Source organism: Polypterus senegalus, chromosome 15 (genome assembly GCF_016835505.1).
Source record: "Polypterus senegalus isolate Bchr_013 chromosome 15, ASM1683550v1, whole genome shotgun sequence".
Lineage (NCBI taxonomy): Eukaryota > Metazoa > Chordata > Cladistia > Polypteriformes > Polypteridae > Polypterus > Polypterus senegalus.
In genome coordinates this window covers 36,311,442-36,329,963 of record NC_053168.1, presented here as the reverse complement: position 1 = coordinate 36,329,963, position 18,522 = coordinate 36,311,442, and the positions used below count along the sequence as shown (strand labels likewise).

Here is an 18,522-nt window from a genome sequence, read left to right as displayed (position 1 = left end):
TTTAAGTTTGCTTGTCTACTTACTGTAATTGTTGCAAAATACAAACTATCTTTTTAAAAATGTTTGGAAATTTTTGCATGGAGTAGCATTTCAAAGCATTCGGGGACTTAGTTATCCAATTTGAAAGTTGGAGTATTTTCAGTTATTTATTTGCTTAATCAAAGATACAGATATTACTTTTGTTTTGTTTTTTAAATATTTTGTCACAATGGTATGTCTAATGTGTAATAGGGATTTGCTCACACCGCTACACAATAGTTTATACAGGCCAGGCACACGTGCACTGTTGTTTTAATTGTTTGTGCTGAGTACTGAGGATCTGTTTGTCAACAGGAGTTGCTATGAGACATGTAAAAGGAAAAGTACTGTAGACGAAATATACAACTTGAAATAGCCAAGCTAAATCTGAATCAGTAAACTAACCTATAATTGAATTTATACTGAATGCTTAGGGCAGAATGGATTATAATATTTGCTAATCTATCCATTTTCTAAACCTGCTTACCAGGACAGGATCACTAGGCAGTTGGAGCCTACCCCAGTTAGGCAATGGGTGAAGTTTGGACTGTGGGTACAAACCCTCACAGACCCACATGCAAACACACAGGAAGCACCCAGGGTGCTACCATTGCATCACTGTGCTGTGTATAACATATTGGATGGATGGTCATATTCTTCAGGAGGCCTCGGACTACAGAGTGGGATGGGATGTCCAAAGAACCCAACTATATAAGCTGCCTCTGATGAACATGTGAGTTGGGGTCTCAGATCCAATACTTTAAGGAAGCACTTCAATACATGTCTACTTGCTGCTGAGGACTATCGGCCTTTGTGCATGATGAACAGTAAGCCTTGGTCAGACCCTGGCCTTGGGTTGGCTCACGGAACTGGGGAATAGTGAACCAATCAGGTTGCCTCTAACTCTGGATGAGCAGTGTGAGGCGGAGCTGGGTGGCATGAGCGTTTGTGCCTGGCCAAGGGAATGAAGCAGCTGAGAGCACATAACACCACAGAAGACCTGGCACTGCGTGCGGTGGAGACACACTGAAGAAACCAAAGGTATTTTGTCAAGGCCCAAATCTGTGCTCTGGCATAAGGTGGCTGAATCCATTCATCCATCGTTCACACATGGATGTATGGATGGATGGATATGTCGAAACAATATTTACATTAGTTGTGTCCTTAAGAAAGGAAAAAATAATCCATTTTTTGAAACTTATTTAGTAACATAGTGCATCTGTTGGTGGCCACTTCTTAAACTCCTCCTGTGGGAAATGGTCTGTAGAATACAGTCGATAGCCATTGATGAAAAGGTCATCCTGCACAGGTTGACCAGTTAAGGGCCACATAATCATTTACCACAATGCTTGAAGTGGCCTGGTACTCACCGATATGCAGTACTGGCACCTCTTCCAATTTATACTTAAGAGTACCTGCATCAGGTCTTAGCATACTGGTGAGTACCGGTATGCTATATCCGCAGTGGTCAAAATTTCACTGGGACAGCTCTTCAATCAAATGCTAGTATATAACCATTTTACAGTGTACAACCAGTAATTTTGTTCCAATTTAAGCACTGAAGAGTGGGTCTAACTGCTGCCCACGGCAGCTATTACGTAGGTAATGTAACAGCCAGAATGTAAGCCACAAAATGTTCTTTGAGTCAGATAACCCTTGCACAACCCTAATCTTAACCACACCGTAATCAGGGACGTAATGGGTGTTTTGTGACTGGTGCTATGCGCATTTCATGATGTTGGGGCATTACATGACTGACTCCATAGGTATTACGTACTGCAGTTACATTCTGTTAAGGAAATGAGTCACCCTGTTGAGAAAAGTGCTCCTCCACAGGATCCTTGTGAACAGAGTCCAATAGTAGATGACATGGAAGGAGGTAGGGTGGTTCAAAGGCCTACTAGAGTGAGAAAGTGCCTGAAACGTTATGCAGATTGTGTTTAAACCGTCTAAATGTGAAACTGCCATTGGGGTGGTGGTTCTGTCACATTGCTCCTTTAAGGTTACAGGTGACACCTGAATTTGGGGTGGAGTAAAAGGGGGTACAAGGTTGGCCAAGGATTGTTTTTAATTCATCAAAAGGGAGACTGTGGGGATTTTCTTTTCGGGAAAATAATTTTTATTTCTGCCAGGTGTGAACAAATAAAAGTTTTGTGTTTTTCAAGACAGGCTTAATAATTTGTCTCCTTTATACACTGTTGCATGCATAAATAACGTGAGGTAACAAAAACTCGCTAATGTATATTGAACACTAAACACAGAAATTATAATAAAAAACTGGTTCCCTTGTATAGAAAATGACGACCCGACATGGAAATACTCTCGTAAAGACAAGGTGCGGGCAATGCATCATAGCACGCGGAGTGTGCAGGGCTTAAAAGGGGGCGCATCTCTGTGCCAGGCTGTCGCAGAATTGCATACAGTATGTGCGTGGGATACCAGGCGCGTTATCTTCATTGCGTTAGCTCGTACATAATCGCGAATAAAACCTGTGCCTTTAAGAAAAAAAAGGGAACGAAGAATCTGGAGAAATTGGCACATTTTTTTTAATGCAACAGCTTCCAGTTCCGTCAGTTTTATAATTTAATAAAATAATTAAGTAAATGGGGCAATTAATTGAACGGCGCTAACGCGTAGTAGCAGGCGGTGGCGGATCGCGCACAAACTGGTCCCCATCCCCGAAGGATTCAGCTCGCCCTCCCGCTGCAGACGCGTAACCTGTTCAAACGCCGCCAGCAGCCGCAGCAGCAGCAGTAGCAGCAGAGGTCTCTCTGCTTTCTACCGGGGAAGACTCTTCGCACACGGACTGCTGCTGCTAGCAACCCCCCTTTTGCCTTTTACCCCCTTTCCCCCGCCCCCTACCCCACTAGTGCTAGCCTTTCTTGCTCCTATTCTTCATCATTTTTGGGCCGTCAGTGACAAAGCTGGGTGCCGAGAGGAATGCGGTATTAGCCTTTCTGCTGCCTCTTCTTCTTGCTGAATGGAATATCGCTGCATCGTGGATGTTTTAAAATTGGCACCTGCTGTTTCTCTCACTATTTTTTGGATATCTGTATTTTTCTTTTATTTTTCTCTCTTTTTTTGGATGGCGATGTAGTGCTGGGATGTGAAACGGAGAGAGGTTTAGTTGGTTAGATTTGCACGCTTGCACCAATTGCTTATGGATTGGAGACATCGGATGGAAGACCTTCTGTTTTGATCCCTTGTTTCTCATCGCATTGATGTTTTTTTATTCTATATAGAGAAGGTGCCTGTGGGGAAAAAAGCGCAAAGGAAAGCGTCAGTGAATGAGAATAATACTTTCCTTACGGAAGGGGACTGGTGATCCTTTTTTTTTTCTTAACCAGGGATGACTTCTTCTTTTAAATTTTATATCTGACTTCACGCTTGCCTGCTATCTTAAAAATGTCAGGGCAGTGAAAGGGTGGATCTGCTCTGTTGCCCCGTTACGTTAGCATGGCTCTGTCCCAGAAGAAATGCACATCGGAGATGTATGCAGTGTCGCGATGCATGTTGCTGTTTGCATTGGGATTTGCACCTGTCTTTGCGTACGGACCCTGGGACACCGCTTGGCACAGCGGGCACAATGACGGGCGTAAAAGTGACAGCAAGGGCTTGGACATCATGGTCTTAATGCCTTTGAACAAGACGGCGCCGATGAGCAACATTGGCCAGGGGATCCACCCTGCCGTCATGCTGGCCATTCAACATATTAATGAGACCCAGCGGTTTTCCTTCTCCCTGACTCCCAGAATCTACGACACGGAGGTAATCGCAACACGCCCGTCTTGGTATTGATGCTATGTGGTTGGCTGGCGGTGCTGCCTGGCGCACTCTATAGCGGTGCAGGTGCGGCATATGCTGGAATGCTCACAGGGGTTACTCAGGCTAATACACCTGTTTGTATGTGCTAACGTGCATTAGCATGCTGCAGGCATCTGCTTGTTACTCAGGTGCTTGCATGTGTGACAGACAGGGCTTGCACACTGCCGCCCTCTCTGCGCACACAACTAACTTGATTCCAGAGAAATGCCAAGAGGAGCAAGCAACGTTGAAATGGTATTCGTTTTTACTAAAGCACTCCTCACTGTATTTTGTGTTGTTGCTCATAGATCCGATCGATTGATTGTGGGCGATGTAGGGGGAAGCTCCCAATTTACACTTCTTGAATCACTTGCGCATAAATTCCTTCATCTATCTGTCCACTGCCTCCCCTTAATTTTCAGGCAAGCCATTCCAGATCTTTAAAACTCCTCACTCCAAGGAAAGGTGATATGGTAATAATCGCATCAAGCTGGGCATGCAAAACTGAGTACCTTAGCTGTGATGCTGACCTCCATTTGTGTTGATGCTGTGCATATGAATGAGGAAGACACACGAAGGCTGCATTTCTGCCCTTCCAAGTAACCGCATTCGTGATTTCGTTATATTGCCAAACTTGATGAATTAATGACACTGTCATATGAACAGGGCTCGAGTAAAATCCCAATACCGTTAGCACAATAAGAAGTCCGCGTACACACCGAGAGAGAGAGAGAGAGAGAAAGAGCGATTTGTGTTAGGATTAAGAACCTGTAAGCTGATCTGACTGCATTTCCGGAGGTTTATAGACAGCCAACAGCCGACGCTTTAAATATACAATCTTAACGCTTTTAAAAGAGTACATTCATATAATAACGAGTCGCGATGCGCACTGTAGCGCTTGCATGCGCAAATGTGATCAATTAGGGACACTCATGTTCAATTTCATAAAAGGGGAAAAAACTAAGCCGTTAGGGAGATTACCCACACAGTTCTGATTGGTGTATCAACAAGGTTTTGCTTCAAAATAATAAAGAATTTCACTCACGACTCAAGCAACGTTTACTAGGCTGCGTTGCCGATTTCCTGTTTACCTGAAGATGGCAGTAATTTCTTGTTTATGACACTCGCGTTGTTTTCCAGGATCGCTTCCTCGAAATTGGGAAACGCCGTTCAAGGAGAGGTGCTTTGTCATTATCTTAAATGATAATTGCGCGCACATGAATATTAACGTTTCTCCGTCGTTTCGGAGATTTCACAGTCATCCCGACGCTTCTTTCCAGTGGGCTGCGCACGGCGCGTGTTTTTTCCAGACAGGAGAGCGTTCGTTTTACTTGATGAAGTGCGGAGACCAATTTGCGCTCGGGGGCTGCGAGGCGGCTTATCAGCGGCGCGCAGGAGACGGGCCCCCAGCTTAATTGCGCCTGACCTTGTAAACAGTCCTCTTCTTTACCTGCTTTACGCTAAATTGACACGCACATGTCTGCCTGTGTGGGCCGAAACTTTCTCGAGAAATTATTTTTTTCCGAAAAATATGTAGTCTGTTAGACTAAGTGTTCATGTTCTGAAAAAGAATGGAGATGTCATTGCGTCAGATTGACGAACTGGTATTTCTTCCAGGGCTCGATCCTGTTGTTGACTCGGGATTTCTGCGACCCCATAATTTAATTAAGCAGGTTCAAAAATTGCATGATAATTGACATTTTGTGGTTGAATGGCCTGGCATCCCATCCAAGCTGGACCATTTTGTAAGCTTGTTGCTCCCTGGAACCAATCAATGCATGATATAAGAGATGGAAGCTAGAAGAAAATCAGGTATTCCTTTACAGTGACTGGACATTGGGGGTATTCACCTGTTTTATATTGAACATCTGTACACTGTGAACTTTCATTAATTTCTCACAGATAGAACATTTCAGGAACAGGCTGGATCTATATTGTGCCTCATTAATCTTGCTTCAGTAAGGTAGGGCTTGCTGTAGCTTAACCACACTGTGACATTTATCTAGTTGACCTTTATTAATGCCATACCACCTGCACTTCAGAAAAAGGTAATCCACTTGAAGTTGAGCATATTTGGGCTTGGCCAATACTTGGATGAGAGGCCATCTAGGAAAAGCTTTGGGCTGGTATCTTTACAGCCTGGAGGCTTCACATTGAAGCTCCAAGTACTTGGAGTTGACGCAATGGACAATTGTCATTATGTGAGACAGATAACCCTTCACAACCCTAATCTTAACCATAGTGTAACTGGGTGGAGGTCTGCAGCTGGACTCTATTGGTGCCACCTACTCGGAGCTCTAGCATGTTTGGGCTTGGCCAGCACATGGATAGGAGACTATGTAGGAAAACACTTGAGTTGCTGCTGGAAGACTTGTTGGTGAGGCCATCAGACAGAGCTTAGCCTGTTGTTTGTGGGGATCCCAATGACCCAGTGCAGATGATGCATCTTTCTGTAGTCTTTAAATATCTTTAAAAAATGGATGGGCGCTTCCTGATGTCCTGAATAAATTGCACACTATGGCCTTGTTATTTTGGCCCCTTACACCTTCACCACCTATCCGCTAATGTGTGGTGACATATTGGCACAAAATTGGCTGCCATCACATCATCCAGATGGTTGCTACATCTTGGTGGTAGTTGAGGTAATTTCCCACTCACTAAGTAAATTATACATTACAGGAATAGGTTAGGCGTACTGTACATGTAGCTTTGTCCGCCTTGTTTAGCAAGAAGTGCATGCCTGTCAGTCAAGTCTTCAGAGTCTATGTGTGTTGGAGATTAATGGCAGTAATGATGTAGAAAGGCAAAGAAAAATCCTGGAGTGGGATCTGCAGTGCTGGAATGCAAAAGTACAATAGATTAAAACTTTAGTAGGATGATGACTCTCAAAACATACTGTAGGCAAATCCACAATGGAAAGGCTTAATTATCAAAACGTCTGGTTCATGTAGAGGTTAGTCTAAACAAGGGCATGTGGTACGAGCTGAAATTTGCCAGTGCAGTTTAAGAATAGGCAATAGCTGCAGTGTCTGGAAGGGCAAAGGTGAAATAAATGCAAGCTCTATACAATTATGGGCTTTTCTGCCAAAAGTGACTCAAGGAGTGGACATTGAAGTTTTCTTTCAGTTTGTGATGTTACAGTTATTTGGGTTAATCAAAAAAGTTTCAGTATTTTAAAATGATATTAAAGCATCTATCCATTTTTGTGAACTTAACAACACTAAATGATTGGGCTAAAGGTTCAAATAAACCATGCATGGTGTTGTGCCTAAAGAGCAGACCTAATCACATCAGGCAGCCATGAGAAACGTCTGGCCCAGGACAAACAGTCCATAGTTTCTTTATATTAAAAAACATTTAAAGATTAAAAAAAAAAAAAAAATGAAAAGGAAGGAAACTTGAGCAAAAGTAGACAAAACCTAAAAATGAACAAATCCAACAAATTGTTGACCATCAACAGCAGTAAAGAAAATTTAGGGGTCAAGATCAAGGAAATACAAAAATGAAGAAGAATAACCAAATCTAATGCAGGAATTAAAATAAATTAATGCCTATAACTTCTCTATTTATACTGCTGGGAATAGCTGCCGGCCTCATCATCAAGTGACCCTGTCCCCTTACGCTCTACATAAAGGAGATAAGGCAGAAACCAAAGTAAACTAATACATATAATATTAGCATAATACACAAAGCAAAGTAGTACTGTCTATCTATCTATCTATCTATCTATCTATCTATCTATCTATCTATCTATCTATCTATCTAATTAAAAAACAACACAATATTGAATATTTGCTTAGAGAGAATAAGGATCAAAAACAGAATTAATAACACAATATGTAAATCAACATTTCACAGACAAAAAGAATAAATAATTCTAAAAGACTTGACCCAGGGAGAGCACACACACCTTGCTTGAGCAGAAATATGAACTGAAGTCTCTGGAAAAGTGATGCAGAAGAACTTTCTTTTGTTCTACGGGGCAACTGAATAACAAATTACCAAATTATGTGTATTCAAAATTATAAACACACATGTTCATAAAAATTAAGAGATTAAGTAAGACCTCCTTGCACATTTAAAAATGTCATTATAACATTATTATTCCATATATATTACAAGAATTCATATATTGTACACAACCACATCGATTCAAAATTGAAATAAGTAACCTCTAGTCTATTTTCTCAAATAGGGTATTTTCCCCTCCTTTCGTGTCACTGGTTTGAGCTTTGATATCCATAATGTTCTAATTCCGGAGTCTATTAGCCTCAATGTCATGAACAAATCCTGAGTCCCTAAAGCTTGAGAGTTAGTAATTATCATTTCTTATAAAGACTTTCTCAAGACCTACAAAGCAGTTCATATTACAAGAAATCTGAATTAATGATGAAAATGCATGCATACATTTTCAATCATGCTTAGTCCAATTTAGGGTAATGAGGGGGACAGAGACTAACTTGGCAGAACTGGTCGCAGTGCATTAAATAGCCCTAAAAAGAAATCCAGTCTATCACAGGGCACACTCTCTTACACACACTCTTGTACCATGACAGGACCAATATACTGTAGAGTTCCCAGTTCCCCTCACCACCATGTCTTTGGGGATTTTGGGTAAAAGTGTAGTATTCAGAGAAGTGATAGATACTGGCATATCCAAATCATTTCAATGTGACTAGAGCGTTGCTGTGTTTAAGTATCCATGTCAGGCATCCCATATTCTTTTACCATTATTATGAAATTAAGAACTTAATTTACTGTAAGAATGTTCCTTTAGAGAATTGTTCACTTGCTAATTAAGAGCGGTTATTGAACTCTTTGTTTTTTGATAATGCAATTGCACATTAGATAGATAGACAGATAGATAGATAGCACTTTATTTGTCCACAAGAGAAATTTGATTTTTTTACCGAAGCACAATAAATAAATATTATTATACTATTAGGAAGATTCGCCCCCTGCTTGCTTCGCTCGCCAACCCCCCCAGGCTGTGCTTTGTGCCAGCAACTTCACGTCTCTGCCTCTCGCGTATGTCGAGTTCATTTTCACCAAACGACAAATCTTTTAATTCTTGCAGATACACCTTTTCATTGGGAAGAAATACTACTTTTCCCTGATGGCAACATGAATTAGATGATCTACAAGTCTCCGACTTAAATTTTAAAACCGAACAATATCTAAATACTTCTGTCATATCACCTATGTCCATGTTTTTGATCTCTTTTCGCTGTTCCATTATTTCACTAAGTAATTATTGCTGTGTATTTGCGCTAATGCGATCTTTACTATCAGTTTTTTGAGACTTTCGAATTTTAGTACTTTCATAATCTCTAACCTGCTCTGCATGTGTATCACGCCAACGTTTTTAAACCTCTTTAGAACATTCTACTTTGTCTTCTACTCTTTGTCTTTTATTTCCGACCCCACTTGGAGCTGAGAGCATAGGAACTGTGTCTGACAACAGCATTCGCACAAATGAGAAGTGAGTGGACCATGTGCGTTGTTCTAACAACATCACATTAAAGTTTGATAAATTCTGATGATACCAAACATATATATGTAGTTTTTAAAATAAGTCTGACAAAAAAGTCACATAAAAACGTCACATAAAATCGTTGCACAAAATCTTTGCACTTTTTAGGCTTATGATTTTGTATATATATATATATATAGAGTAGATAACAAACAACTTATCTCTTCTTGAAAACACACCAGAATGACTAAAAGAAAAAAAAAAAAAACCAACTAAAAAAAAGACATCTGACTTAGCTAGAGATAGAAAGAGCAGTCGCAGTCACAATGAGGCATTATGCAGGCGTATTGCTGTTGAAATAAAGGAGCCCCTGTAGTATTTCTTAACACGTTTGTACTAAATGATCCTTTGGCTAAAAACACTCAGTGTTAGTGTATCTAAGAGGAGATGTGTAGCATTGATCATAATGACACACAGTTTTGTCTTCATTCTCTTCTTTGCTACGTCTTCAAGCAGGTAATGCGTGCATCTCATTCAGTAACTGAGCCTGCCTTCCTAATTAGCTGGTTGATTCGGTGAGCCTCTTTTGAAGGGATGTTACCCACCCAGCATAGAAAATCTCATTGGCCATCCCAGTATTGTAGACTATATGGAGATTTTATCACTGCCCAATTTAAAAGAGTGCAGTCTCCTAGGAAAAAGGCTGTTACTTAAACAGATTATACTCAAATGTGAGCAGTGCATTTATTTTTGAAATAAGCAAGTTAGCTCTACTTAAATTAGCTGACCATCCATCCAACTGTCCATCTAGGTTCTCAACCTGCTTATTTTTATTCAGGTTCATCAGACATTGAAAACTATAAAGCATTAGACATCATACAGACCCCAAGAAGGAACGTCACTACTTTGCAAGACAGAGTAATACACACACCCACTGCTCACATATACTGGGCCCAGTTAAAGTCAGCAAGTTACCTAAAAGACACACAGATACCCCAGTTGCAAATGTGCAGACTCTGTGAATAATGCACAGTATATGGTTCCTTGTTTGCCACCACTAAATTTGATTGATGTGGGTGTATGTCTGAGTGAGGATTGTAATGGCCATCCAAGTGAATTCTTGTTTTGTCTTATCGTCTAGTCAAAACAGTGTAAAGATCCCATTCACCTGAAAACATACAAGATATCTCATAATCTGAAACACACAAGCTTTTGATATTCCATATGCATTACTTATTAAATAAACATTATGATGTCTATGGGTTTTTAAAAGATAAAATACAATGATTTTGGTGTTGATATTAACTGGAAAAGAGTTTTTGAAAAAAGCAGAACAGTTTGCATTGGCCTGTCAAAATTTAATACGACGCTATAGGCACAGATACTCAATTTTTCATCATTTGCCAGACCTGCGATTAAAAGAAAGGCTACACTAAATAACACTACAGGACTGAGACTGCTGAGCTCAGCATGGTGCTCTGGCCAAACTCTGGATTTAGTCCCACACCTGAGGCACCGTGTGGCACTCGGCAAGTCATTTTACTTCCCTGGGCCCAACTTGTCAGAAGTGCCATTTCTGTTTATTGTACACTTCTTAGGTTTCTGATTTGTGCTGCAAGTGTGACTTAATTTATGTAAAGCCAGCAAAATCAATGCAAGCTAAAGTAGCAATATTTTATTAGGAAGAACAAATATTCTGCAAATTCACTGTAGCGGTCTTGGGAATTTTTTTCTTTCCAATGAATATGTTAGCTGTGTATCATTTTAGCAGCAAATCATAGCTCATATGTTCCATGGCACTCATGCTGTACTGTTTTCATCATAGAAGGATTTTGCAGTGGCCTTATCCTAACATTGAGCCACAGATATGTCTTCCACCCCAACTCTTGCCCTCTTATCCTTGCACTCGCCTGGCTGGGTAGGAGACAATTAACACTTGGGGATCCGGTTTGAGTTCACCTAGAGCTGACTGGCATTGCAACCCCGTATCCCCCTTTCCCCTAATCTCTAGACCCTAGGTGACAAGATAGACCAACAAGGCAGGCAGGGGAATTTTTAGATACTTAAATTAGTCATTATAGTCTTTAACATTCTTAAATATTCTTAATGCACCAAAAACCAGAGGAATATATTTATGGAAAATCACCATACAACCTGGATATTGACATACGGTAGATGATGTGGCTGACACACTCAATGTGTGTGGCGTTCAGTTTCTTAAGGCTGTACTGCTGCAGCTCACAGCGTGGGTCTTCTTGATGTCTCTGTTCTTCCTGCTTAAAGCTCGTTAGGGCTAAGGTGAACACGCCAAGCACCTCTCTTTCTGATGTTATTTGACAGGCCACATCAGCACATATAAAGGTCAAGCTTCTTGCTCCTAAGCACAAGGAATATCTAACAGAAATGACCATTCTGCTTAGAGTTTAACGTTTTTCTGTACAAGCATGTCCTCTGCTGTGTGACAAATGCCCCTTTTATGTGGTTAGCTACTATTACAGAGTTCAGAAATTCAAGTGAAACAAAAATAGCAAACGGTAAAAAGTTTATGTCCTGTAGTTATCGGCCAGAAAATACTTTCAACTAGTAACAATCCTTGAATTAAAGAAAGATGACTAAACTAATTTTAACATTCCTGATTTGCTTCTACTATATAATAAAATAATATTCCCTAACATGTGCCAATACAATTAAGTATTTATTCCAAACCAGGCTATAACTGAGGAAACTATTAATCCACTCAGTGTCTTTGTCAACTTTGTTCATTTCAGTGTTATGGGGGCAGAGATTATCCTGGCAGCAATGGGCACAAAGCAGGAACCAGCAACGGACAGAGCACATTGATACGTATACTTACACTCACTGTCATTAAGGCAATTGAGGTGTGCCAGTCACTCACGTCTTAGGGATTATGAGGAGCATTGGAGTATCTGAGTGTAAATGTCCATGCAGACATGAGGAGAACATGCAGACTTCACACAGTTAATGAGCAAATGCAGGACAGGAGGCCAGTGCATTGTAGCTGTAAACAGCAGAATTACCCACTACACCACTATGCTGACCCATTATACTAAAAGGGCAGAGATGTAGGATATTCCAGTAGAACAAAATACAACTACAATTATTTTAGTAAAATAAGAAAAAAAGCAATGGGAACACAACTGGGCATATTAAAATGAGGCTGTTGTATTTCTTTCTCATTCAAGCATCTCTCAGGTGACTGACAGTAATATAAAAGCAAAAAAAGGAGTACACTATCATAGATTGTATGGTGTACATGCATGCAGTATACATAATATACTGTGTTTTAAAAAGTATTCAGCCCTAAACCCTCTTTTCAAATAAATGATAATCAGAACCTGGTATTTTAATCCATTTGAATGATAATTTGTATTTGTAAATCAAAAAAATTACATTCCAAAAACTGAAATGTCAGCAATTTGTAAGACTTCATCCTGCCATTTAGAATTTGGTTGAGCCATGTACAGCTTATCACAGTAGTAGTTTTTTTGAAAATGTCTGTTAATTTTGCACAATATGATGGAGTAAGATTTCCTGTTCTTCCCTGAAAAATTGCTCGAGGTGTGCCAGGTTATTTGGTAGCAATGGTGGCGAGAAAGTTTTGTGTCTCCTCAGAGATGTTTGATGGGGTCTATGCACTCAATAACACTCAATAAAGGCCTTAGACAGCTTCGTGGGTATGATGCCACCCCTCAGTGTCTATAGTGGGTAGTCGATATCATACTTCAATAACCACGTTGGCGTTGTGAGCACATACTCCTTCAGTTGAATAAATGGCAGCCCACTGTGTACATACCACATAATTTATGGCGCTTTCATAAATGGCACCCTTAATGGATTGTCTGGCTCAGGCTACAATCACCATTTCATTTTTTTTTATGTGAGCACCCCATGCCATTCCTGGAAAGATGACATCCTGTGGAGCTTCCCAAATCCCCCGTACCTAATTTCACCACTGGCTTTGGGTTGTTATTCTGTTAAAAGACAAACTTCCTACACAATGTAAGCTTCCTGGCAGAAGGGAGCAGAAGTATTCATCTTCTGATCAAGCCTGGTCAGATTGACAGCCCCTGCTACTAAAAAGCATCCTTACAACATGATTTTGACCCCAAAAGTGGGGTTGCTGCTGCCTGTCTGATAAGCAGTGTTGCACCATAACATACATAACACAAAAAGATAAGTTCCAATTTAGTCTCATCAGACACCTCAAGACTTTCTCCCACATCTTTTCAATATCTTCCAAGTGAAATTTTGTATATTTTTCATGAGCATTAGCAGGGACTTGCTTTTTTTCAGTCAGGGCTTTTTCCTTGATACTGTTCCACAAAGAGTAAAATACCTTGGAGATACGTAAGCTGTGAACATCCTCTCCAATCTCATTTGCTGACTACTGCATATGACGACAGTTGGAATCGGAGTAGACTCTCTGACAAGTGCCATTCTTGTATAGTGACTAAGTTTTGCCACTTGGATGGACTGCATTGAGTTTAGTGTCTTTGAAAGGGTGTTGTGCCCTTCCTCAGATATGTGCTTCTCTATAATTACTGTATATTCCTGATTTATTAGGAATGTTTGTTTGTCTCCATTTTGGTTTGCTATGTGAACAATATTTACCATATTGCTGTATCTCAGAGAGAGAGAAGGGACATTAAGCCTCATAAATGAATTGAGAGCAGGATATCCACCCCTTTCCTGCAAGAGTGGAGACGATCACCAAATAGCATGAGCACTGTACCCGAGTAAAGTTAGCCTAATACTGGCAAAAGGAATTAATACTTTTTTAATTTCACAATTTAGATTTTTCCACTTTAGAAAATTATTGAAAGACTAGCAGTTCCTCTTTTGTCGCATCACCAAACTTTAAACTGACCGATCAGATTGCTCCGAGGGACTGGAAAAACAGACCTTAGTGCTTTAATACATACTAGATTTTCAGTTTGCTTCTTTTGATTTGATGTAATCTACACTATTTTTTAGCTCAGAAAAAAAGGTTACTTTAATGCAGTGATTCTTAACCTTTTTTGAGTCACAGACCACTTTAAGAATCTGATGAAAACTATGGACCCCCTTCCCCAGAAATATTCACATAAACACAACTTTGCATTCAATGAATATAATGTTCTTTATTTATCGAGATTTGATTGTCTTGTACATATATAACGTACATAAAGAATTATTAAACTCTAAAGTAAACAATCTAAAAAAACACTTCTATTTTATGGAAAAAGTAATGGCCATTCATTATAATTATGAAATACAATCCTCTTGTGTAAATTAAAACAGATCTACTACTCCTATGTTTTCTACTACCATTACTACTACTACTGCTACATCTACTCTAAATCAACAGTAACGGGCTGTTAAGAACCCCTACATTAAAGTAATTTAAAATTAGAATTTGAGACAATAAAATATGAGGATAGTTTTAGGGTCTGAATTCATTTTTAAGGCACTGTACATATTCAGTGCCATTTACTTGTCAGTATGAGTGCCTGCAGAGTTATGACCTAATCTGTATGATCTGTGAATTAAACCTCTCTCCAAATCTACTGGTGCAAGAGCTTAGAGTCCTGTACTGTTTTCCTCAATGAAGAGGTGAGAAAAGAATCTGTGTGGGTAAATTGGCATCTTTAATAATACAGTTGGCTTTTTAAAGGTAGTGTGAGTTAAATATGTCATGAACAGGAGGCAGCTGTGTGCCAGGAATATTCTGTACAAAAAAATGTCACAAATATTAACTTTGCTTGTTTGTGCATTCTTGTCACATGCAGTGTGCACTGTAATTTTTCATTTTTGATGCTTGAGTGAAAGTGTTTCTTCTGTCCTATATGCCCTTCTAGTTTCTAAGACAATGGCAACAGATCATTGATCATATTCTTGTCCCATCACTCTATGTCAGACATATTTACTATCTGTAGATTCCACCAAAGATTTTCTATTCAGATTTGGAATAGCTGAATATTAAGCAAATAAGGCCCTTTGAAGAAATTCAAATGCTTTTGTATGTGCACGAGGACTGTTAAGCTTCTCTGTTTGCTTCTGTGTGTCTTGCCATCTCACTGAAGGTCTTTTAGAATGAGCAAGATTGTCTTCTAGTTGATTTTGTGATTAAGACCACTCGGGAAGAGACGAATTTGAGATATATGAGGGTGGCTGGGAAACCATTAAAGCTGATGAAATTAGTAGAGAAACAAATTATTTCAAGGGAAGTTATGAGTTCCAAGTTTAAGTTAAATTTTAATGTAAAATGCTACAAGTGCTTTGGACTTTAGGCAAAGTAATATTCTAGACCATTGATACAATAAAGGTATGGACTGATGTGTTATCATTCAGAGCTTATACTTATTCAGAAATTACTTCCTTAGATAGTTCACCATTAGAAGATTGACAACTGTTATGTCTGTAACGGTCCCTAATGACATTTTTTTTTTATGTTTGACTTAACCCTTTATTCAGCATTTGTCATGTTGCTTGCTGTTGGTAGTACAGTGTACTCTTTTTTTGCTCTCAGCTCTGCCCTGTTTGCAGTTTGCTTGATTATCAAATGGTGTTGTGGTAAGATATGTCTTTCTACTTAAGTGGCATTATGCCTTGTGCTATGATGTGTTCTTTATGTTGTGGAAACCGTACCCCCAACACAGACAGACCGACACCAGGATGTATGAAACACGCTCCTTTATTTATTTTTCCTTTACTGCACCACAATGCCTTCTCTCATCAACTCTTTCCTTTCTTATTCTTTCACCACTCTTTCCTTTCTTCTTCTTCTTTCTCCTCTTCTTTCACCAACTCTTTCCTTTCTTCTTCTTCTTTCTCTCCTTCTTTCCCTCTTTCTTTCTTTCTCTCTCTTTCTCTTTCTCTTGGACCTCCTCCTCCTCACAAGCTTCGTCTCCTTCCTCACAACTCTGGCTCTCTGTCTGGAAGGAGGTGGCCCCTTTTATCAGGACCCGGATGAGTCCCAGGTGCTCCCCTTGACGTCACTTCCTGGTGTGGCGGAAGTGTCAGGAAAGCCCCTGGAAGCACTCCGTGTCATCTTGGAACTGTTTCCGGGAGCACTTCCTGGTGTGGCAGAAATGCTGCCATCCAGGACTCCCCAACTGACCGGGCGCCCCCTGGCGGTGGCCACGTCCTCTCACGGGCATCCCAGCTCCGTCTCTGTGGCCCCCAAATAGACGCGGGCAGCTGCCCTCTCGTGGCCGAGGAGAAGTATTGTCCCCGTTGGGGACTGTCCAGGCGTCCCGGCCGGGCATTGTCCCGTACATCTGTGACAATGTCTTCTGATATATTGACTTTTGGAAATTTTTCAGTCTTTGCTGGGCACTGGATTCTCCCTTTTATTTATTCATCTATATTTCCCTATTTTGTTGTACTAAGTCATCAGTCTGATTTTGACATTGTGTGTGCTGTTTAGAATAAACAAGGGTTGGTACTTGGGCCTCTCCTTTTGTCTCAATACACAACCTAAAAAAAACATCATCCAGTCCAATGGTTTCTCATTTTAGTGCTATGTTGATGATGAGCAGCTATACCTGTCATTCTCTCCTGGAGACCATATGGTATCAGCAACAATCTCTGCATGTCTCACTGAATTGCAACCTGGTTGAAGGTGCACCATCTCTAGCTCAACCATCTTGTTGTCTCAGCTCATCTGTCTATTGAACAAACCATCTCTATTCAGCTTGGCTCACTATTGCCAATATCCACTACGTCAGTAGTGTATGGAGCTTTTTGGGGTATGATCACTAACTAGCTATCATTCACTGACCATGTTGCAACTGTCTCTAAGGTCTTGTAGGTTCACTTTATACAGGATCCACAAGTTCAGACCATATCTGAACTCCTGGTTCTGGCTTTGGTCTTGACATGTCTGGACTACTGCAGGCTGGAGTACTGGCATGGGTTACCAAACTGTTGCAAGTGATTTAAAACACAGAAGCATGTCTGGTATTCAACCGGCTGAGGTATGCACATGTCATCCCTCTCTTCAGACCACTGCTTTTATCTCCCTGTAACACACATACAGTATACAGTTTGAATCACTGATGCTTTCCTGCAGAGTAGTCAATGGGTCGGCACCTATATATATGGAGACACTTGTGAGGTCCCATGCTTCTTCTCGCCCACTCAGGTCTGCTGATGAATAGTGTCTGGTGATGTTGCTTCTGTGTGACATCAAATCTCAATCCAAACTTATGTGTAGCTGCTAGCTGGTGGGACAAGCTGCTCACCTCCATTCGAACTGATGACACCCTCAATACATTTAAGATGATTTTGAAGACTCCCTTGTTCTGTGAATATCTGTCTAATTGATAGTGGCTTTGATATTTTGCTGCAACCAACTTGCATTTTGTTCTGTGGTCTTCACTTGTAATGTTGCCCTGTAACTCTTGTTCCAAAACAGTCCCCTAGATGGATGTTTACTCGATTATGACGACCTCCTTTGTAATTTGCTTTGAATAAAAGCATCTGCTAAGCAAATAAGTAAGTGTAAATGTAAACCCTTTACTTTTTTCATATTATTTAATTTTAAATCTATTTTAATCTACGCCTTCTGTTACTGCCTCTGTGGAACAAGAATAGCCAAATACTCATTTTATATTCATTATCAACTTCTACTATGTTGTCAAATTCTCTGAACATAAAGGTGGTACAACCTTGCTGATCCATGTGCCAGAAATAAAGTAAAATGAGCAGTAAAATATTAAAAAAACAAAGCGTAACACTGACAATGTCAAGGGACATCCTGCCCTTTTTATATGTATTCCAATAATTGTATAGATAGTAATGAATATACACTGTAGAACATACCCTTCCAGAACAAATGCCAATCAGATAATTATCCATCCACTGATTCATTAAAATATAGGATTAGAATCACTTGCTGGGGGACTCTGTCCATGGAATGTCCAAATGCCCATGACCCCACTTGATTCATCAAGTGGAATTTAATTTTGAAATCACTGACTACTTTGTCCTCATAAAACCCTGTCCCATTTTTGTCTATACCAAGCTGGCTCTTTTGTTACACACTGTGATGGGTAAAGGGGATCATTACATCTCGCCTGAAGAAGGGGCCTGAGTTGCCTTGAAAGCTTGCATATTGTAATAATTTTAGTTAGCCAATAAAAGATGTCATTTTGCTCGACTTCTTGCTACATTTACAATTCCTTGAATGTTTGGGTTCCCCTCATATATATATATATATATAT

General features: G+C 40.1%; 1 protein-coding gene across 1 annotated transcript in view; it reads left to right on the top strand.

Moving 5' to 3' along the window:
* The first annotated feature begins 3,268 nt into the window (after positions 1-3,268).
* The window catches only part of gabbr2 (gamma-aminobutyric acid (GABA) B receptor, 2), an 899,531-nt gene continuing 884,277 nt past the window's right edge, over positions 3,269-18,522 (top strand). The window contains exon 1 of the mRNA XM_039736684.1: positions 3,269-3,786. Within this exon, the coding sequence (XP_039592618.1) occupies positions 3,475-3,786 (312 nt within the window). The 5' untranslated portion in view covers positions 3,269-3,474. The remainder of the gene's footprint in view (positions 3,787-18,522) is intronic.